We start from the raw sequence: 23,803 nt of genomic DNA, 5'->3' as shown, positions 1-23,803 counted from the left end.
CTCAACACTTTTCACTTTCATGTTCAAGTGTTTTGACTTCAGTGTTCCAGAAGAAAATAAGCTCCAGCAGGAAGTACTACATTGATTTCTAGGGAAAAGCAGTTTAGAAAGTACATGATTCACTGTTACTAGAAAAACAGTCTAGAACCATTCAGCAAATTCAAGAGACACATACTGCTTACATGTAGAAAAAAGAATCAGCCTTGAAATTCAAAATTTCCATAATTTTGGAGCTGTTGCACTTGGCTGTAGTATTTATTGTGTTACGTTTGGCACCAACTATGTTTGGCTTTCAAAATCATGTCAACATTTTCCATAAAAATACGTTCTATAGCTTCTTGAACAGAAACGGGCAACTGTTCCAGTAATAAAACGTTAAACAGCTTTTGTGCCTGTAAAGGCATTAATAGGGCAGAAATCATTTCAACCTAAGTAATTCAAGCCCTGTAACTCCCAGACAGATTTTAATGGAGCCAGAATTTTTATTATTTTTAGCTGAGATAATACTATCTGAGCAACAGTCTGTAACAAGCTGTAACTAAAAGTATCTGACATCAAGTAGGAAGAAACCTATTCTATTTTTCAGGAATGTTTATTTTATCTCAGCTTGAATCCACAAAATGTCCACGTCCACAATGCAACGTGCGTACCATGCAAGATCACCAAACCAAGAGCAAAAACGCAGATATGATTTATAAATACACCAGTTGGCGATCACACCAAAATAAAAATACACAGCTCAAAAATCATTGGAGGGGAACCAGCACTGGTCTGTAAATGCAACTTGTAATTATTATTCTCAGAGGGAGAGACTGTCAAAAGCATGAGGGTGAGTTAAATATCCAGCACTCAACACATGCCAATATAGATTGGACACAGCCTCACATTTGTGCTTTTCAAAACCAATCCTGTAATTCAGGGAAAAAGGCCACTTTCTGTAAGTGGTAAAAATGTAGAATAAGTGGTATTGAATTCACAGCGCACCTCTTGCAAGCTTTGGGGTTTGGGGGGATAAATACATTCATCTATTTCCCAAAACTGTAACAATATTGAAAAACATTTTCATGTTGCCAAGCTTTTACAACCCACTTTCGAAAGGCTGAAAGCAGACAATTTGCTGAATTCACAACCATGCTATGAAAATTAAGGCCAAGCTCCTAAATTGTTTTACAGAAGGAATGTATAAATGCTATTCCGCTCTCACTGACTTCTTCATCAAAACCTAGCCACCTGGTACAGATTAGGCAGCGCTCAACAGCATTACCTATCACAAAGTGAAGAATACCATATCCACTGCACCCACACAGGGAATGGGGAGAAACAGGCGAGATGTCATTACGCTGGCTGGAACATGGCCAGAGCACTGCAGTTAATACTCTTATTCCAGCCAAAAGTGCCACAGAATGACCTCATGGGCCTGTCAAGATTATGTGTGATCTGAAGGACAGCACCCACTTCCTCACAACACAGTGCATCCCTGTGACATGCTGCAGGACCCACGGGAGAGTTCCCTACATTTAACAAACGTCTGATTAGTTCAGGAAGCAAAGAAAAGCTGTTTCTCACTTCAGGTTCTTCAGTTTGGTGACCTAATTCTGGTCAGACTACAACACATGAAAAAAATATGAATTAGGGGTGGTAGCAATGATTAGTAGTCCATATGGGTAATCGTCCACATATGAGCATATGGAAAAATCGATACAAATAGGCACAACTGCCAGATAGCGGTAAAATAACATGCAGATATACCAGAGCACTCGTAGGTCTTAACAGCCCATACTGCTAGGCACAAACATGCAAACAAGGAATCTTGTTGCACATTAGCAGGTTGTAAATTTCCAAATAAAATGCAGCACTAACAGTGAAAGGTTGTTTGTTTGTTCTTAATAGTACATCTGTTTTATTAAAACAGCAACACTTACATATTAAAACATGTATGGTGTGAGGTGTCTGGTCTCCCGAAAATCATGTTGGAACAAAAAGCATGATGAGAAGCCTACTCATATCCCAGTGCATATACTGGGCTTGTACCTATGTGAAGCATCATTAAATATATGCTTAATCTTTCCTTATTATAATGGGAATTATATTTTTTTTTTTAACCAAAAATAGTTGCTTAAATTATAACTCTTTCCTACCTCCCTTTTAATTAAAACAAAAGAAGCAATAACAACAACAGCTAGGTTAACACAACAACTATTTAGCCAGCTGAACACAACAGATTCTGGCGTGAGCTTAGACATTAGCAAATAAGTTTTTATGAAGACCATGACTTCTATAAAAATATTATGTTCCACAACATATTGCCTTAAAAAACAGAGTGTGAATTATGGTTTCCCAATAAAAACTGCATGTAAGCTTTCAAAAACATCAACAAAACAAACAAAAAACCCACGCAACTCACTTGAACATCTGTTCATATCTGGCGTTCGGAGTCCATAGTACCCTGATGGGCAGGAATGCAGGCATTCACCATACTGCCTCATTCCTTCTCTTCGTAGGAAGAAGAATAACTTGTGCTGGCATCTGATGCATCCATTATCCTTTGAACAAGACAAACAGCCTTTGCAAATTGGATTTGATCCATAGCTAGCTGCAAAATAAGAAGATAAATTACACTTTAGGGTCATTTGGAAATTATTTTGGCTGTAAGTCCTCTTTCCTGTAAAGTGTTCTCTACCGCATGATTACAAGTAGTTTCAAAAAGAAGGTTCTGCGAGTGTACTCATTGTCAAGCATCTGCACTAGGAAGTGGATAAAAAGAAAAGTAATCTCTATTTTTAACTAGTATGTACAGCAATTTAATGACTTTGATGCATTTTAAATAAAGATACAAAGAAGTATCCAAGCTACAAGCCAAGACCAAGCTACATAAAATTCACAACCAAAACAAACAAAACTTGTATGCTCAATTCTAATTTGAAGCTGAGCATATAAGTACAAAACAGATATAAGATATTGGCACCTTAATCTATACACCTGGAATAGTATTTCCAGAGTCAACACAGATGCAACTTCTGATTTGTGAACACAGCAATATTAAGTGTAGCAAACTACAGAATGGGTACAACACCCACTATGTACACATCTTTCAGGTATTACTGTAGTGCCTTCTAGGTCTTTGTAATAAATATAAAGACAATTATTTCCAAAAAGATAGAGAATCTGTATGTTTGTTTTCTATGAGACTCTACCCAAAATGAATTGAAAACAACATGCACAGGCATCTCAGAAGAAAGGCATTTGCATCTGATCACCATTTTAGGTCATAGAATCATAGAATCACAGAATGGTCTGGGTTGAAAAGGACCACAATGATCATCTAGTTTCAACCCCCCTGCTATGTGCAGGGTCACCAACCACCAGACTAGGCTGCCCAGAGTCACATCTAGCCTTGAATGCCTTTGTGGATTCACTAGCTGTTATGTTTTCAACTAAATGTACTCTCTTTTTTTTACTTGAGTGATAGTACAACAAACCATGGCTGCATCTTTCTCTGCCCTTATGAGCCTTTAATGTTCTGCCTTCCTCCAACATCAGGCTGCACTACACACAGCCAGCTCCTTCTCAGGTGCTGAGTCAGCACAGCAGGTTAGCAGAGGGATGAAGGCTCAAGATGTTCCTGAAACCGGAATAACTTAATAGGTCTTTCTTAGATATTAAATTGGCCACGGGATTTCACAGAAGTCTGCCTGCTTATATCTAGTTTACTAGAAACAAAAGAGAAGCATTATACATGAAAAGCGTAAAGTCTTTGAGGTGTCAAGAGCTTTTGAATAGAGGTCACTCTGACAGCAGCTGGCCCAAAGAGCAAAGACTATGTTTAATTGCTGTATTTTAAAGTATCTCGTAGTATCTATGCCCTAACAGTACTCCAATAATTTTATCTTACATGGATGTATAAAAGCTGACTTCACCAGCTGAGCTGGGAAAAGAAGAAAGGAAAAAGCCCACCACCCTCTGGAACCAGTAGCTGATAAGCTTTACTCTCACCTTCACACATCTGCACGCCACATTCTCGTTCTGTGGCTGCTCCCTCCCCCCCCTACCCCACGCCTCTCCCAACTCAGTGTTCAACTCCTATCCAGTGCAGAACACTCCGGGTGGGTGGCGGACAGGACAAGTAGCCAAGTGAGTGGTGGGAAGCTGCTCAGCCAGTGAAACACTTGAGGGTGGAGTTCTCTGAAACCAGGCTCGCATACTGAGGTTCTCTTGATGGGAATAGCATCCTTATCCCCTCTGGTATACATACTACTAAATTCTCACACCCATGCACCCATGGCAAAGACACATCCTACAAGACCAACTGCCTTAAATCCCTGAATCTGTGCACACATCCTGTTGCACCCACCCTCCACTCTCTCTGACACAACTTCTATGGTTTGTCTTGCAAATACTGTCATTCTTTGAAGATGTACAAGAAGGAAACAGGTGATGAGCTAGGCCTGAGTGTATCCCTCCTCTCACTGTCACAGAAACTGCTTTTCTGTAACCACATCAAACACAGGACTGTGTATGCCAGAGCAATTGTTGCTTAACACATGATGAGACCTCCAGTTCCTCTTTTAGTTTCCTTGAATCTCACCCTTAACAAATCTGTAACTCAAACTCATTCAAGGTTCCCCACAGAATCCTGTGCTTTAAGAAAAAGAATTAAATGGATCAAAACAAAAGTAAAGTTACAACATGCTTCCAGTTATTCACCACCGCTCAGAGATCTTTCTGGTGTTTGAAACAGTGGGGGTCAGGATCTCATATACAGAATGATGTTTGATGTTCTACCTCAAATCAAGGATATTTTTTCCTCTTTGTCCCTCTGGAACAGCTGCACAATATTGATATCAAACAAGGCAACTTCATCTTTGCCCATTTACCTGCATAACTGTTGCTCCAGTGCTATGCTCTCTTCTGGAATGAACTAGCTCCTTCCACAACATAACCCACTCATGCCCCCAGTGACAGTCTGCACTTGAGAATCCTCCAGGTAAGCAGTGGGAAGACTGTCCAGCTCTGTCCCACAGCCCTCACACCCTTTTCTGACCCACCCTTTACACTAGACGTATGACTTTCATGAGCAGCACCCTGTACACTCACACCACACAACATTAACAGTTTTCATAAAAAAAACTATCCAGTCACACAGTACAATCCTCACATTATTTCAGAGGCTTTGAACAGAGAGAAGCTTATGTATGATTATGACTTAGTGCAACCACACAAGGTGAAGGAACAAAACACAACAGGAGGGATAAAGCTAAAGGCTGCAATTCTCAGTAGCGTGGCTCAAGGATCACAGATAACATCAGAACAGACAAGTCTGTAGGATCCATGTAGGTCATACCCTCATTGAATTTCATCAGATTTTCACATCATGGCTACAGAAAACGTCTCCAACTGACTCCACTGTCCAACTTTCCTTTATCTATGACTGTACAAGCGTTACTCTCCTTTTTCCCCATTTCTGTTAAGATGTTGGTTTTTCATTTTTTGTTTGTTGTTTTTTTCCCTCAACCCTTCAATTGACAAGAAAAATTTAATTATGCTGACCTCCCTGGATTTCAGCCATAGCTCTATCCCAACAGACTCTCACATGTCATGAAACTAACAGCATAAAATGGTCTTCAGTTACTTTATGTTAGTCTTACTTAGGATATGATGGGTAAATCCTTCACAGACCCACATAACATGGAATATATGAAAGAGTGAATATGTAAGTAGGGTATATTTATCCCAAAATCTTGCATATAAGTTCCCCAAACTATCATATATCAGCTGGCCTTCTTTATCTCATGAACAACCTAAACAAATTTGCAATTTCTCCACTGTGTTTTTTCTTCTCAGAACACTGTTGCAAGGTGCAGCATTAGAACTTTTAAACTGCTTTGAAATCTTCATAAGAGAGGTATTACAGACGAAGTACGTGTATTGCTACTTAAACAACTGATGATTAGACACACTGATTTCAGATAACATGGAGGTCATGGTGGTAATACAATGATGACTTTCCCTCTCACTCTCCTATTTACTATGTTACAATAAAAACCTGAATATGCACCAAGTGTTTTTCTCACTTTTTTCACCATGGTAGGCAATAAAATCAATGAAAGGCTATACAGTGGTAAGGGAAATAAATATATGGACAGGACATTATTTGTATGCTACAGTACAGAGTAAACTTTATGAAAGAATCTGAAATTTCTGACTGTGCTACTTCGGGCAACTGAACAGTTTGCAAGTATTTTGTACACAGTAAGTTACTGTGAAGTATATGTTACAGAACTGCCTTTCTTCTACACTGTCATCACTAGTATTCTTAGCAGAACTTCAGAGGAAGCAGGCAAACAACTTCTGCAATTTTTCTTTCAGTTAGAATTGTCCCAAAGCAGGAAAAATCATGATATGCTCTGCTGCTAAATTTCTTGGATACTGAACACATACTTCATCAAATCAAGTATTCCAGCACCATTTTCAGAATCACATAAGCATACCATCTTGAAGATATCAACTTAACTTTAGCTCTTCACCCCTTTACACACAAGCTATAATCAAGTTCTACAAGTCCCCCACCCCCTTGGGAAGCCTTCTTTTTCCATCTCATCTCTCAACACGACAAATACATCTTATGGCATATAGCTTTCTCAATTCTCAGATAACTGGAAGAGGAAGTGAACGCATCCACATTCACCAGGAACATCTATATGCTTCCTTTTGAGTTGCTTCATAACAACATGTTTTTCCCCTTCTGTATTAGATGGCAAGAAAAAAATAACAAGCTTACAAAACACAGTCAGACACATTCCATGTTACCAGTTGCGTCACATACAATGTAAAACATCACACTACTCTCTCAGTTCTCACATCCCTATTTCAACTCTGCCTGGAACACCCTCCTCGACTCTGTGTGCCAAGCAGGCAGGTTTTCTCCATCCAGATCCCTCATGAAAACTCACTCCTTCCACAAGGCCCACAAATGCTAACCAGTGTCAGAATGCTGCTGTCATCACATCATAAAACCAAAAATGCACACATGCTCTAAGTTAGCACCATCCTCTGGGTCTCAAAGCACATGATTGCCCTGGCTGTCTGTTAACATTGTAAGCTCCTTGCAACAGGAGTAACATTTTGAACAGCCACACAGATATGTATCCAGGTGTGAAAGCTGCACATAAACACAAACACACACCTTTACACAGACAGTGTCCCTTCTATTCTTTTGGCTTGCTGCTTCTATAGCTACATTTCTAGGGCATCTCTGTATTTAAATAAAAATCATTTACAGACTTGATTCTCTACGTTGTTGGTTTTTTTTTATTATTTTAAATCTGGGATAAAATACGCCAAGTTAGAAAAGGTTACTTGAGAACACAGACTAATACCCAAACACTGAATGAAACACTTCTGAACTCTAGGGGTGTTCAAAGTTTCATGGTTTGGATCCATATCAAGTAAAATCAAATGTCAGCTAATTACTTTAACTCTTGTCTGGATCAAAAATATTAAAACCACTTCAGCAATATGGCTTAAAGTGAACTGTTATGACTATTTGAAATCACAAGAGAACCAATGGTGCAAAATGAGTCTAGCCTGTTCCCCACAATAAGACAAGTTGTTCTGCGAGCAAAAGAGCTAGCAGCATTTTATTTCCTATGGATTTTAATGTTTTGCAGCCCATACCACAATAACTGCTACCAATTTGTTTCTTTCTTGTATATTCACTTGCAAATAGTTACAAGTCTCTTCAGAATCTTGTGTTCACTTCACCCCAAGAACATGGTATTTTTATACAGCTGGATAAATGGGTCCCAAATCAATTGGAAATAGAAGCAGCCCTGGCAGAAAAAACAAGCAGTAGAAAATAACATCACCCTAAAATAATTTCTTTCAAGCATTGGACACCATGCTCATTACAGTACTAACTGCTCACTGCCCATTCATTGTTACTGGACTTGAGTTCTCTCAATTCTGAAATTGAGATTATTGGTACACTGGTCAGCTTAATGATTGTGATTGCAGCTAAACAAAGCTCTGGTAATTGGATTTTTAGCTCAGATCTAGCAAGAATGTCTCTGAAACACTTATCACTGAAAGCAAAACATGAGGTACACAGATGGAACTTGGGGGAGAGAATCAACTAAAAGATCTCAGTAAGCTGCACTTATTGCAGAAAGAATAGATTTCATAACCTGAAATTCAATTAATGCTATAAAGTTATCCCATACTTCTCTCTCAAGTTCAAGGAAATAAACTACATTCCTGCTTGGCATATGAGTTCAGGGTACCTAAGAACTGAACAATGAATACAGCCATACAGATGCATCAACACTATATAGCATACCAATGTACTAATTCTATGAGACTGCAAAGTCATATAGTTGAAAATAATCTAACGGGCTATGAAAAGGAGATGGCCAAGAAAATGGTGAATTTTTCACTTGAGTTATGTAAACACAAATTTTGGATGAAAAAAACAAAACAAAAATGAGTAGCTTGACTCTAGCTATTGTCTTAATTTAAAAGAATTAAGATATTCAAGGTCAAGGGGCATTTTTGTGATCAGTTACTCCAAAGCCCTGTACAAGAAAGCCAGAGAACTTGTGCTTTACTGAAACGTACCATTTAAGAAACCATTCAGTCTTATTTTAAAATTGTTGGTGGTAAGGAAACCACCACAACCTTTGTTAAGATATCATAGAGTCTAATCATTCTCACTGTTGAAAACCTGCAATGGAATTCTGAACTTCAAATAGCAACCACTGGACCTTTTTATATCTTTGTCTGCCAGACTGTTAACAGTTTTTCAATGTTTTTTTCCCAAATGCAGACACTCTGATCAGGTCAGCTCTTAGCCTTCTCATGGATAAGATAAACAGAGCAAGATTCCAGAATGTCTCACCGCAAGGCAAAGTATCCAATCCTTTGATCAATCCCTTACCACTTTATCAACAGGCTTAGGGACACCAAAAAAGAACACAGCAATGGAAAAGTGATTGCGCCAGTGCCAAATACAGAAGTGATACAACTTCTCTACTATTCCTAGATACTACTCACTTGAAACATTTATGTATTATGGAAGGATTTGTTTTGGGTGGGTTTGTTTGTTTGTTTGTTTTGTTGTTTGTTTTTTTTTTTGTTTGTTTGTTTGCCACAAAGACACTGCTTCCCAAGTACCTCACTGCTCTGTGTAGGAAGCAGCCATTTTGTTTCCCAATGCATTCTGCAATTATTCTGGAGATCACGCAGTGATCTGATCCTTATACACATGGAATTGTTTTCTTCTCAGTTATCTACCACACAGAAAACCCCCATTTTCCCTAGAGTGACAGTCTTCCTCTGAAGATAAACAAACTGTGGAGTGACACTTCATTTCAATGACTTCAGTGTAAATCTTACTAAATCAGCACACACAAAACCATAGAATGGTTTGAGTTGAAATGGACCTCAAAGATCATCTTGACCAACCCTCCTGCTATAGGCAGAGACACCTCCCACTACATCCAAAGCCCATTCCAATCTGGTATTGAACACTTCCAAGGATGGGATATCCACAGTTCCTCTGTCTCAGCCAGGCAGCTTTGGTCAGCCACAGCCTGCACCTGCACAGGGCCTATCTAAAACTCCTACAGAGAGAACAGGGAACTCTAAATCAATTCATACATGCTCCTAGTCTGGCTTTTAAAATTTGTATTTTAATTTAAAAATTCACATTCCTAAGAACTTCTTTACAGAAAGGGTGGTTAGGTACTGGAATGGGCTCTCCAGGGAGGTGGTTGAATCGCCATCCCTGGATGTGTTTAAGAGCCGTTTGGATGTGGTACTCAGGGATATGATTTAGCAGAGGTTTGTTGTTGTGGTGTTGTTTTGTGGGGTTTTTTTTGTTTGTTTGTTTTTTGGTTTTTTTGTTTGTTTGTTTGTTTAAGAGATAGGCTACTGGTTAGGCTGCGGTTGGACTTGTTGATCTTCAAGATCTTTTCCAACCTGAGTAATTCTATGATTCTATGATTCTAAGCTAAAATGCCCACTTTCATCTTTCTGTTTTTCACCTGTAGTTCTTCTATCTTCCAGTACTTGAATGGAGCATATAAACAGGAGGGGAAACAACTGCTTACGTGTGTTGATAGTGGGCAGGACAAGAGGGAATAGTTTTAAAGTGAGACAGGCGAGATTTAGGTTGGATATTAGGAGGAATTTCTTCACACAGAGGGTTGTGACACACTGGAACATGTTGCCCAGGAAGATCATGGATGCCCCATCCCTAGAGGCATTCAAGGCCAGGCTGGATGTGGCTCTGGGCAGCCTGGTCTGGTTGTTGGCAACCCTGCACATAGCAGGGGGGTTGAAGCTAAATGATCTTTGAGGTCCTTTTCAACCCAGGTCATTCTATTATTCTATGATGATTCTATCTCATCTATGCGTGAGGCCCAGGAGCATCTTCAAGGACTCATACATAGTTGAGAGTGTTTGTTTTGAATGCTAAATTGACTTGCCTTCCACTGAAAATAAACTGCATTTGGAAGCAAGAATATACTCTCAAACAAAGGCAGTTCTACTTCTAAAACAGAAGAAATAGCTTTATTTCTTTCAGTGACTTACTATACCTTGGGCCAAATTTTTTTTCTTATTGTTAAAGCAGATATCACAAAGATCTATCCAATAAACACTTATTTGCTTTTCTCACAATGCCATGCTGGTGAGGAGGTAACATCAGGGGGATATCACAACACCTAACTCTACCTGTCAAGTCTTGAAAAACCACTTGCTCACCAATCTTTCTATTTAAAATTTCCATGCCATACCCATCTAGAAATGCACAGGCTGCCACGACCTATTTCTTAATTACAGAATTGTCTAGGAATGCATTTTCCCCATCTATATATTCTGAGCTGTTATTTGACACTACATTCAAACTTCATCTAGCATACTGTTTCTGCAAACCAACATCTGGTACACAAATTCTACTGGAACATAGTCACAGGCATTAAAATAAATTCATTTTTGGCCAAGCCTTTTAATATCTAGAATATTTCAACTAGTTGCTGTGAATAAGATTCATCTCTAGCATGCAGGTGAATAAACAGAGATTTAAGTTTTTCCTCTTTGATGGTGTGTTTACTTTGTCCTCTATTGTAAGTTATAACTTTTCTAAGCACTGAAATCTGCAGGGATCCAACGTAGAGGCATTCCAACAAAAACACAGCTCCAAATCCAGATCCACCCAAACCGCTGAAGACAAAACATTATTGGAAGCATTAAAGCTAAAGAGGTGAAGATCCAGAACACTCAGCTTTAAAACAGAAAGTACAGTGACATATAAGCCAACCTTATAGTAGATGCATGACATTTCACTTTCTTATTTCACATTTTTATTGACCAGTTCCTAAAAAGGTAGAAAAGTTTGAGGAACAGAGAGGGGAAAGAAAAAACAGAGAGAGCTCAAGCACTTCTTTTCCTAGAAGATCAAATTCAATCAATATTTACATGAAATATATATCAAATCTGGACTCTGAAGATGGATAAAGTGTATAGCAATTCCTGTAGAAATTTAAAAATGTGAAGATTACATGGGTATTTTCACTACTAGATTAGGCATACTAAACTAATGACCACATGCTCAACTATTGTTTACTATCACATTTTTATTGTGCAACAGGAACTGGCACATAAAGGGAATGCCAAACAAATAAATGTTGACCATGGATTGTAAATTTGCAATAGTGAAGAACAAGTCTTGTTTCTCCAGTTTATTTAGCAATGAACACAATGATGAGTGTTTTATAAACACTGAATTTCTGAAACGTTTGACAGAGTGCAAATGTAGCTTTCTGCCTGTCTATTTATTTATTAATATTATTAAACTGAAAAGTAGAGAAACTCATACCCACTAAGAATGAAGAAATCTAAGGTTTAGATATCTGTGAGTAGTCTGGAAGTTTTAATGACATCAACCATAACCTGTGTAGGAGCCATTAAAATACATGCAAGGTTATATTCACAATCTTGCAAGTTTTACAGAAGAAATGCTGTATAGTTCCTTATGAGAGCAAAAGCTACCTACCAAAGCTTCTGTAGAAAAAATCCAAGCAGAACTGTGAACTGTCTAAGCCAAGGAGGCAACCTTCCACAGACTCCTTAAGCTTGACTTACCCTGTGGTCCTATGACCTGTGCCTGATACCACAGATTTGACTTCTAGCTTGAGAGAGGAGATAACCTGAGCTATTCATGCATAGTTCTGAGTGAGGAGGAATGGGCAGCAGAGCACGTGGGGACAAGGAAAGTTTTCTGGATGTCCAGATATATTCTGTCTTACCGGAGATTCCAGAGACAGCCAACAAGTACCAAGGAAGAAAACAGAAGCAAAGCAGTTTGGAAATGCACTATAGTAAGAGAACCTAAAAGCTATCTTCACAGCCAGAAGTAACCTTCTCCATATAAACTGAACCATCTTAAGAGAAAAAAAATAGTTCACAGAAGGAAAAGGCCTACACGTAGCAACATAATTCAGCTCAAACCAGATGAAGTTCAGAAAAACACAAGACATCTACCATTGGCCAAAACACCCAAAGATTTCCCCTTACAGATATTTCTCTTTTGAAAAAGGCAGAAAGGACATTGCAGAAGGATGGGTAGCAACCCACTGCTTACTGCAAAGGACCTCCGGCAATGATGAACCACCTGCCCTGTGGTGGCTTGGTCACCAGAACACAAGCTTCATTATCAACACACCAAACACAACAACTTGAATGAATTTAGTATTACCAAGACGAAGGAGAAATAGCTGTATGTTCAAATGCCAAAAATTACTTTTTAATGTCACAGACACAGAAGCAACTCCAAGGCCTAGAAAGCTCTTACAAAAGCAGAGTTGGGACTGGTGATCCTTCAGCCCCCTGAAGAGAACAGGATGAACTTTTCCTTAGTCATTAGTTATCAAAAAGAAAAGCTGCATCCCAGAAAATTTTGGCATTGGAAAAAACTGATATGAGATATGCCTGATTAATAATTAAAAATAACAATTTAGAGCATCTTTACTAAAGTTTGGAGAGGTTGTTTTTTTTTTAGTTGCTTGGTTTCTAAAGAGCACTGTTTCAGTGGGTTTGCTTTGGAGCAATATTATATATAGATTAAGACAATAAACAGGTAACTGCTGATGAAAAATTAGCGTGTTTCTGTGAGTTTTGGTCTGTTTATGCTCCCACTGCTCAAGTAATATATAGCATAAGCCAGAAACATAACTATTTTGAACTTTGACAGAGACAGATTCATAAAGTTTAAAATACATAATGGCATAATTATCAGAAAACAAAAATTAGGCACTGGAAGGAGATAAAATTGGGAATTGATGAGGATATTCTACTGGATAAATAACAAGCTATAGTTATACATGTAGTCTTCTCCTCCTAACAATAAATAAACAAATAATGTGGAAGTAGCATTAAAGCACAGCCTTGAAGAATAGAAAAATAAGGCAGAAACAGCAAATAAAATGAGATAACTGATAAAAAACTCAAAGGGTTAAAAAAAATAAAAATAAAAATTAAAAAAAGAGTAATAAGAAAAACTAAACACCACCCCTTTAAGTCCTCAAAATTCCCAAACTTGACAGTGAATAAAGGCCAGAATAATAAACCATATTTATAACACTTAAAATAACAGACAGAGAGAAAACAAAAAGACCCTAACAGTTACACCTCATGTTTGCAGTCGAGCAGGATGTAACCACCCAGTGTGATAACACAGCTCTAATCCAAAGTTTACCATTCCTACAAAACAAAGCTATGCAATTCCATTTGCCAAAGAGAAGAAATAATCAACTATCACTGCTATTCAATCATTATTTTTTATTTATTTTTAATAAATGTTGGAAAACAGGAAAGCCCAATAGCTTAGAAGGCAACCATGTAGCAAGTAAATAATTCACCCAACATCAATTTCAGGAGGAAAAAAATAAATAAAACTTGAGTTTTTAAGAAAGTGCTGCAAAATCAGAAAAAGAGACTGAAAATATACACATACATGTGCAGTATATATAGATAGATATAACTATGGTTTGGGATCAAAATAAACTGTTACTCCCTTTGAATGTGGAAGGAAAGAAAATGGTTGGCAAGGTATAGCTGCACTTCTTCATCTGACTTAGAATGACACAGCATTTTGATTTCAGATCCCAGCTCACAAACACATCTCAAGATGTATACTGACACTGGAAACAAATCAATGCTAACCCACAAAAGACTCAATGAATATGAAAAATCTTTGCTAGTATTGTCTTCCCGTGACAAGAGCTCATGGGTTAACACATCACCAGAATGACCCATCCTTGGTACAGAGTCAACTCAAGACTAAATACAATCCAACAAATGCAGTTGAACAAAGGTAATTATGAGCTATTCAGGGAAGGGAAAGAGTAACTCTTGCTGATGACTTCCAAATAGAACTGAATGCATCCACCTTGCAAACTGGAACATGTTACATGAAGGCAAGGGGAGAATGGAATGTGAAAAGGCTTGGAGACGTTGTCTTAATAGGGCTTTCTTCAGAAGATACACGTCAAGCAAACACTTCAGAATATGAGAATTGTATGTTTGCCAGTTTGGGTCAGAAGCATGCTTATAAATCAGCCCCTGATATAAACTGAGCTTGTTCCACAACGAGCAGACTTGGAGGTGTATTTCCTTCAGATTAACATGAACTGAATTGCATGTTCCAGGTGTACAACTAACACACTTCAACAAGAAGCATCACTCAGTCCACAGGACCAGATCAGAGATAGCCCAATGTAAAACCCTGAAATTTGTGGAAGTGTGGGCACCATGTCCCCAGAACCCCTACTGGGCTTCATTTCTTGCTATCTTTTGTCAGTGAGTGAACTTCTCTATCCCATGAAGGATCACAAATACCTGGACTGCCTTTGATAGATTCACACTTGTTAGAACAGTAGTTATAAATCTTACATGGTCTCATACTTCAGGGCTCAATGTGTAATCTGTAATGATTACTCACATGCAGGCAGAAACAGTTCCCAAGAACGAGGGAAAACTATCACTCTTCCTCTGAGTAATCAGACTGGCTATGACTAGGGGAAATAGCATGCTAGATCAACACTTGTGTCTGGTTTGTGTATGTCCCCCATACTCAGAATCAAGCTAGTTATCAGATTACACTCAGAAAGGAATTTTCTTCCATCAAATCAAGAGACATGCAACATGTGGTGTGGTTTACTTGCTAGGACTGTCTGGACAATTCTCCTTCAGTTAAGGTATCAGGCCTTAAGTGTTCAGTGGCTCCTTGGTTATTGCTGTGGTTTGTAGCACAGTTTGGTCCCTTGAGAAATGAAATGTTTTCTTCCAAGTTCCAGTCTTACTGTTATCTTTATGTAGTCTAAAAAGGTATTTATTATCATTCACTTTTATTATTAAAGGCTGTATATCTGAGAGAAAGAAATGAACTACTCAGGGAAGCCCTGAGCTTAGGATAAGACACCTAGGTTCAAGTTGTAATTCAGTCACAGTTGTTTTCATAGCTTGGCTCTATCCCAGCCAAAACCAGGACAGCAAGCAACTTTGCTTTAATAGTGAATAATAATACTAAAGTAATCAGACTAGTATTTTCAAATGAGGTGCCTGTAACCTTGCAGCCAAATTGATACTTTGATATTCAAACAGGTTTCTATGTCTAACATTGCTGTACATTCCAAATAAGTCCAGAGGAGCCAGGACCACTCCAGGACTGCCCTCCATGTACCGTTTTTTAAGTGGTAAATGCTTTGTCATTGGTTTCCAGTGAGGGAGGGCTTTATAGTACAGCCTTAGTGCAACTACTGTCTTTAAGTCAGCCACCTATTTCATACAATGATTACCACTCTCACTATCACATTTTTGACTTGAAGTAATTACTCAGAAGAAAGAACATTTTCCCACTGGAAACAGATGAGATGAGGTTTCTGCAAAGACAAGCAGAAGGTTTTTCAGAATACGGCTACTAGGAAAACCCCCAGAGATCTAGACATACTGCCACCTAACAAGAGCATCCTAAAAATTAGCAGTAATAAATGGGATCTCATAGACAAATAACTGGCTGTAAAAAGAAGCGTTGCTGTGGGTAAGTCTGAGCTCCAATACAAGAAGTGAAAATAAGCTTAAAAGATCCCTTCATACACCTGTGATATGTTCTCTTTACAGTGCTATTTCAAAGGAAGAATGAAAAAAATTCAAATGTATCTCATTTTGCATCTCAGACAAACTATGAAGTTTAAGAAATATTCCTTACCACAAAAGCTGCAGCTGAGAAATACAGGCACGTTTTGAACTCTTACCAACTGAGACAAATTTTTTGGAAGTCAATGATATTTGGTTTTGCCTCCAAGAAAGGCCATTATACACACTACCATTTAAATTGATATTTAAATACTTCACTGCTTCATCTGAAACCTTGAGTTACTCAAGCAGTCCCCATCATTTGGTTTGGGGATGTTTTTGTTTCTTTGGTGGGGTGGTTTTGTTTTCATTGTTGGCTTTTTTAAGAAAAACAAACAAACAAAAAACAGTGTGTGAGAGTGGGATTTTTTGTATGTTTCTTTTTTCCTGACATTGTAAAATATACAAGAGAACAGGCTATCCTAACCTTAAGTAATAAAGCTTCAACAAAAACTGAATAAATGAAGCAAATAGGATATTCTTCAAGTGCTGCTCTCCTCCAAAGCACGGGCTGCAAAAACAACATTGTGGTGTTCCACACTTATGCCTCAAGTGCTTTTCTCAGGTTCCAAGCTGCACGTATTCAGTGTGTACATGCACACATATACACATGCAAACTTATTCCCTGCCAAAGCCAGTCCTAAAAAAAAAAAACAAAACAAAAAAAAAAAAAAAAAACCAACTAATTAAATCATAACATGGAAGGTTTTGTGTCTCCCTCAGGGATCTTGGAGTCACTACACTTTCTGTTAAATCAGTCAAAAACCACGGCCTTCATGATTAAAAGAAGATGTAAATAAAGGCAGAACTTACATTGCCAATGCCAATTTATCTCATTATTCTCTAAGTGCACATGCTGGAATCTGAAGCATTTTTTGATGCAAACACTGACATTACAAAGCCAACAAGGCAAGCAAGCACATTGGTGAATCTCTGAAGCAAGGATGATGAGGAATATTTGCCAGGTAGTCCTAGAGTGAAAGTTTTGTTTTATGTAAAATGTTAATATTTTTAATACAGCTTCATCTTTTTCTTTATTTAAACTATAATACATCCCAATGTAGCACTACTAACTGTTGCCTATGTACTTATTTTTCAGCAACTAATATTACAACCATTCAGATGCAGCATGATGCTGAACATGAAGCAGCTCCTAACTTTAGCATCCACTATTGCCAAGGCTTTGATGTTCATTATAAAGTAACATCACAGTCTTCTTACTGTAGGTCATGGCACAAGGCCCAGCTGATTAAGCTCAAGGACACAGCATCACCTCCAAGAAGGGAGAGGAGCACCAAGCACTGCAGGCAGAACAATTGCCCAAGGTGTGACCTGGGCTAGTGAGTTTGGGATTGCATCAACCCCTTATAGAGGAGGCCTACCTCCAGCTACTGCCTGTTTCCATTTGATCAGAAGCACCAGCCTTGAACTCCAGACACACAGGCATACAAGGAAATATTAACTTTGTGGCTGTTTTCCTTTTGGAAATTTTTATTACATCTGCCTGAAAAGAAATAAATAAATAAATCCAAATTAGTGCCTGACCAAGATAAAAGACAAAGCAGATGACAGAATCATCATGAAATATTTGAGAGATAATCACATGGATTATCTGACTTATGTATTTCATTGCAGCCAGAGAAAAGACTGGATCCTGGAAACAGCTTCCCCTTTCTGCAAACTTTCTATAGGAACTCTTAGATGACTCAGCACACCCTAGGCAGACTGGATTTTGGCAAAAAAGATATAACCCATCCCACAAAGATGGAATGGGAGCAGAGTGGAAAGGTGATATATATGTATAATGGATATGTATAATGGCACCTTCGTATACCTATTCTCTCCTCCTAGACACCTCATGTATCAACATTCCCTGTGGAGCTATTAAACACAGCATCTAGCTCTGTACAATTACTATAACCATTTGATTTTTATAACATCCCACTCCAGGCTTTCATTACCCCAGACTCATTTGATGCCAACTCTCCCTTCCTGGAGCACCAGGGCTACGTGTGGAGTCCAGCTGGCGAGTCAAAGAGACATCATAAATTGGAAGAGAGTGCCGGAGCTACTTAATGCTGCGGTGAACCAGAGGAAAAGAACCAATTGCAGAAAAGATTTAGGAAATAGATGTAAGGTGTTAAAATATCCATTGAGAGCATAATTTATGGAATGATATCCAGAGCACAACAAAATTTAATAATAGAGACACCTACCCAAACAAGAGCCATCCACCCAGACCAGGTTCTGCACAGACTAACCCATGATATCCCCATACACCTATCACTGTACATTTCCTGACTTCTAGGAGTGCAGTACAGTGAGAGAGCAGTAGCTTTCCCCACCTTACTGACCTTCTACTAATTTAAAAGCCGCTAGATGCTTTGTGTTTTAACAGTTTATGTGCTTTAATAGGATTGATTACATGTGAAAATCACATTTGCCACACTGTCCACTATGGCCCTTGCTGAACAGCTGTCTCCTCCATCTCCAAAGATGGAAAGAAAAACATGACTGTACCATAGACCTGCAAGAAAACATTGTGCAATTCCCAGCTCTGCTTGGTGTGAGCACTGTGAAACACGTTCTTTATAATTTAGCTTTTAAAAACTACATCATTCATATCTGGAAAAACAAACAGAAGGATACATGAATACACCGCATTTCCTCTCCACAGTTATAGCAACAGATTTATCTGCACTCTGTTCTTGTGGAGACCAACCATTTTCTGATGAAGCTGACATGATGAACTCACTCACATGCAGAACAATCTGGTTACACAAACACACATGATGAACAGGTCAGAGGCAGAGCCAAGAACTCTGCTCACCAAAAGTAAAAGAAATCCACCACAAATGCTTGACTCTTCTAAGCACAACCAGTCAATCCAATAACATCGTGAATAATAAGGAGTTACACAAATTCTATGAATTAGGAATGAATTTTTACTTTAACAGCACTAGTTATATGATTACTTTCCACGTTTTTCTTTTTTTACAGGCTTGTTCATTTATTTTTAATTATTCTGCTCCCTAACTATATAACTCTTATCCAAGTACCCCTACTAATCCAAATCTCCCAGGTAGAAAATGGACCTTGTTTCCAGGGACATACAGAAAATACAACTTCGCTTCACAGAAGCCTGTTCTACAGTTTCAGAAACCAGTCTTCACCCCAGTGCAGAATAACATAAGAAAAAAGATCTCAAAGAAAAGTCAAATTCATGCACTACCCACCTGAAAAAATAATGTCTTTGCCTCCAGAGAAAATGGCAGACACAGAAACCTGGCATCCCCTTCCCAAGTACTCACTCCCTTTCATAGCATCCAGTGAGCTAAAGAGGAGTCCTCAGCATACAGAGCCATGACCAACCAGTCATGTGGCCCAGGACACTTGAGAAGCTGCTGTGGCAGCCCAAGTCCTGCCAGCCCCAGAGCACGGAGGTCAAGCAAGATCTTCAGGAGATGCAGCCTCCAAGGCATCTTTCCTGGAGAAGAAATGATGCCCCAGGGAAGCTCACAAGATCAAGGTGGCTTTGTCAACACACTGATTTCTGCAGTGATTCTGATACAACCCAGACTTGGTTGTACGTAACAACCATCTGACTGGCAGCACCTATATGGACCCACATTTATTTTGTAGCTCTCCCTGCTGTCTTATTCAGTAGTAAAAGTCCCTGACTCATACAGTCTGCAAAAGAGAGCATGCAAATCCCTACCACCATGCTTAAACTTGTAACTGTTAATCCTAAATGGAATATGTAGTTCAGTCTTTCACAGCCAGCTTACTATTTAAACGTATCCAAACTCACATTTTTCTACATCGCTTCTGTTTGCCAGTAGATACCGTAAGGTATAAAAATAGGAGATTCCTATTCGGTCAGAAAAAGCTACAGTTATTTCTAGATAAATCATCTTGAAACTAAAGTAATGCATTGGGAAACGCAAATTAAGAAGTTACTTGGGGTATGCTTTACTGCTTAGTGACTGGAGAACACATTTATCAATACATAGAAGTTCAGTGGGAAAAATAATTACCATCTCTTTTTAAAAGCTGCCTGAACTCCCTGTTTCCTTAGGGAAACAGTCTTGCCAGCCTTAATTATAGTTTCCTCCAACTGTAACATTCATAGGTCTTAAATCCTTTACTTCGTTTTATTGCCAGTAATTAGAGAGTGCATGGTTTCTTTCCAAAAAATGGAAATGTTTTAAAATATTAATAACTTTGTCAGGAAAATTAAGTACTTTGATACTGCTAAATGATCACTTCATTCTCTCCTCTCTGCTCCTCCCACTCCATTTTGCTGAATTAAGTTTGGAGCATAATATATGTCGTGCTTGGATTTCTCCCAGACTTGAAACCATTATTTATCATTTACGATGCCTTTTCAGAACACATTTGGCAACTGAATCCCAGCCAGGTCCCTTTTTAACCAGAGTTTGAGTAAGCAGGTTTCAGACACCAGAACAACAGCTTGTACAAAGAGTCAAAGTACTAAGTCTGAAACTACTAAGTCTGAAACACACATTTTCTTTCATTCTTAAATGTATTGTGCAAAATGAAGAACACTTTCTGCTTATATGTGAGCAATAAAATATATGACCAAATATGCAGCTAGTACTTTGAGCAGTGCAGTCTAGTAAACAACAAATAGGATAAAAAACCTCATCAAGCAGTGGACTGGGCACACATACAACAAAGTAGAGATGTTCTGTTATGTTAGTCAACTAACAACACATGCTTTGCACCCAGTAACTGTTAAATGAATATGAACAAACAGCACAGCAATGCTGTAAAACTGGGTGTAGGATCTGCAATATTATATCACTTATAAAACAATCTTAGAGCTAGAAGCTGTGCTACAGCAATTGCTATCTCAGGAAGCTGTGGTTAGCTACTTGGAGCGCTTCGTTCATTTGCTATTTTTAGGAAAGCAGACATCTAAATAAAATTGTTTTGTAGGCAGACAAGAGTTTATCATGTTCAAAAACACAACAGAAAAGGAATACAGAACAGTACTTGTTTATTGGTTGGTGCAGATGGAGGGAGATGTCATTTTGGAGCATGTGGTGATTAGGAGAGAAAGAATGGCTTATCGTAACTCTTTCAGTCCAAGTTATGCTGTTTACTTTTCTTTAAAAGTTTGCAAAACCTTTGGAGGCCCAGAAGGAGTCTCTGATAGATGGATGGCAGTTTCAAATGTTCTTTTTCAAGAAGGGATTTCTTCACCATACATAGTTGGCTGTGCAGCAAGGAGTGTCTCACTTGATAATGAGTACATTTCAGGGTTCATCCGGATAACTGTGGTCAACCTTTTCCCTTTCTTTTTAAAGATGAACATTGTCATCCTCACAGCTGTGTTCCTGGTGCACGTGCCAAAAGTGACAGAACTCTAAGGCCCTAAATTGGACCCGGAAAAAACCTGGTCAAAAACCATCAGCTCATCCATCCTTCTCCTTTCCTTGCAAGTGAAAGTTCCAACCAACTACCAACTTGCTGAGTCCTCCCACAGCCCCTGTCAAACAACCTAGCAGGCACAGGCCTACATTCTCCTACTAGAGAAGGAGAGAAGAATGAGGAACATCTATCTCAGTCAGGAGCAGAGATGCTGAAATATCTACATCCCAAGTATCTAACCAAATCAGTTTAGTTGTCACCGAAGCAAGTCACATCAACTTCCTACCTCAGAGGACCACAAAGTGCATTGGTCTGAGGGCATGTAGAATGATAAAGGGTATGCAGAAAGAATTCCAGTAAGTCTGTGGGGGATAAGCAAGTGAGATTTTATGGAGGAAAAGAAAACACATTTAGGCAGATGAATAGACAAGAAGTAGTTCACAGAGGATAAATGAGTCCATCATATTTCCACCATTTTCATGTTATTCCACCATTTTAATCAGATGAAAAAGCAAAAAGCAAACAAGCTCACTCCAGGTCAGGAAGCACTACATGTGAGCTCCTTAACTCAGTCCTTTACTGTACAAGATGCATATTAACAACCACAGAGAAAATCTAAGTTACATATCAGCAAAGGAACTCTTAATGCAGTGGCTCAGTTCCCTATCTTTTTTTCTAGTTGACAGTGAAATGACACTTTAATTACTAAGACGCTTAAAGCCAATCCTGCTATATTCTTCTGCTATCCACCCCCTGTTCACTTTGCTTTCTTCCACAGTCCAAGTCTGGTTGTCACAATCCAAATTTGGATTCTGTATAAACCACCAGCACAAGTACCAGCATTTGGTTGATTTTATTATTTAAATTATAGGAATTTTACATTGAGGATTGCCTTTTTGATGTTAGCTTCCTAAATGTGACACTCCCACCCTCACTGTGACAGGAAGTCACACTTTCTTCAGCTATCAGATGTCACATTTGTTTGTGCCTGTGTGCGTGTATCTGCATCCAGTGCTAAGCCGCTCCCTCAGTCTTCAAGAAAAGTTTCTTGGAGAGGGTGGTGTTGCGCAGAAAAGTGGATGCTGAACAAAGCTCTCATAAGAAAGGAAAGAAAAAGACCAAAGTAAAGCTGGCAAAAGAGTTCATTAGTGCTCTGTTTCAAGATGGTGACTGATTTCCAACTCCTATCTATCTTAATTACAGATGTAGAACTGATAGCTGATTTTCAGATAAAATCTGCATGCTATGAAACTCTAGAACTGAACACAGTACTCTAGATAAAGTCTCATGAGAGCAGAATAGAGGGGCAGAATCACTTCCCTCGACCTCCTGGTCATACTCATCTTCATGCAACCCAGGATACAGTTGGCCTTCTGGGCTGCAAGCACACATTGCCAGCTCATGTTAAATGTTTCATCAGTCAACATTCCCAAACCCTTCTCCTCAGGGCTGCTCTCAAACCACCCTCTGCCCAACCTGTATCTGTGCTTTGGATTGCCCCAACCCATGTGCAGGAACTTGCACTTGGTATTGTTGAACTCAATAAGGTTAGCATGGGCCCACCCCTCAAGCCTGTCCAGGTCCCTCTGGATAGCTTCACTTGCCTCAACGGTCAACAGAAACTAACAGGATATGTTGAGGTGAGATTTAGAACAAGAAAAATTAAGTCAGCTATTCTGAATATCTCTGAAAAAGTCACCTTTCATGAAGAGGAATAATTATCCAATCGATTTGTCTATTTTAATCACTTTCCACTTGATGGTCAGAAAATTTCAGCCCTTCAATAGAGGAGACTTTGGGGAAAGTACCTATTCTTAGAAAGAGAAGGTAGTGTAAATTTCAGAAATGATGCAAAGACATGAAAGGAAAGCTATTTACCTCTTCTGGGGGATAAGATTCTTTCACACTTACTCCTAGGGCCCCAGACTTCTTTTAGAGTAGAGGTAGAACTTCAAATTACCCTGTATGCATATAAATACATATAAATAAATACACACACCACAGCTTAACAGCTTGCTTGCTATCAGAGAAGCGGCCTTTAAAATGTGAAGAGAATGAAACTCAGTAAGACTACAGAGAAGACAAAATGTAGATACATGACCTCTTATAATTCCCCAATCACGTCTTTCCCTATTTCCCCCCCCCCCCCCCCCTCAAATAGAGAAGATAAAAAAATCACATTTGTGAGAATTGGAAAAATGGTGGATAAATTATT

At 38.7% G+C, this 23,803-nt stretch overlaps 1 protein-coding gene across 2 annotated transcripts in view; it reads right to left on the bottom strand.

Annotated features, from left to right (window-relative positions):
* Nucleotides 1-23,803, bottom strand: part of RSPO2 (R-spondin 2) — a 98,546-nt gene that overhangs the window by 46,691 nt on the left and 28,052 nt on the right. For both annotated transcript variants that reach the window (XM_072328752.1, XM_072328751.1), the window contains exon 2: nucleotides 2,405-2,593. In XM_072328752.1, the coding sequence (XP_072184853.1) occupies nucleotides 2,405-2,593 (189 nt within the window). The remainder of the gene's footprint in view (nucleotides 1-2,404; nucleotides 2,594-23,803) is intronic.

Source organism: Excalfactoria chinensis, chromosome 2, assembly GCF_039878825.1.
Source record: "Excalfactoria chinensis isolate bCotChi1 chromosome 2, bCotChi1.hap2, whole genome shotgun sequence".
Lineage (NCBI taxonomy): Eukaryota > Metazoa > Chordata > Aves > Galliformes > Phasianidae > Excalfactoria > Excalfactoria chinensis.
This window is presented reverse-complemented; position numbering and strand designations above follow the sequence as displayed.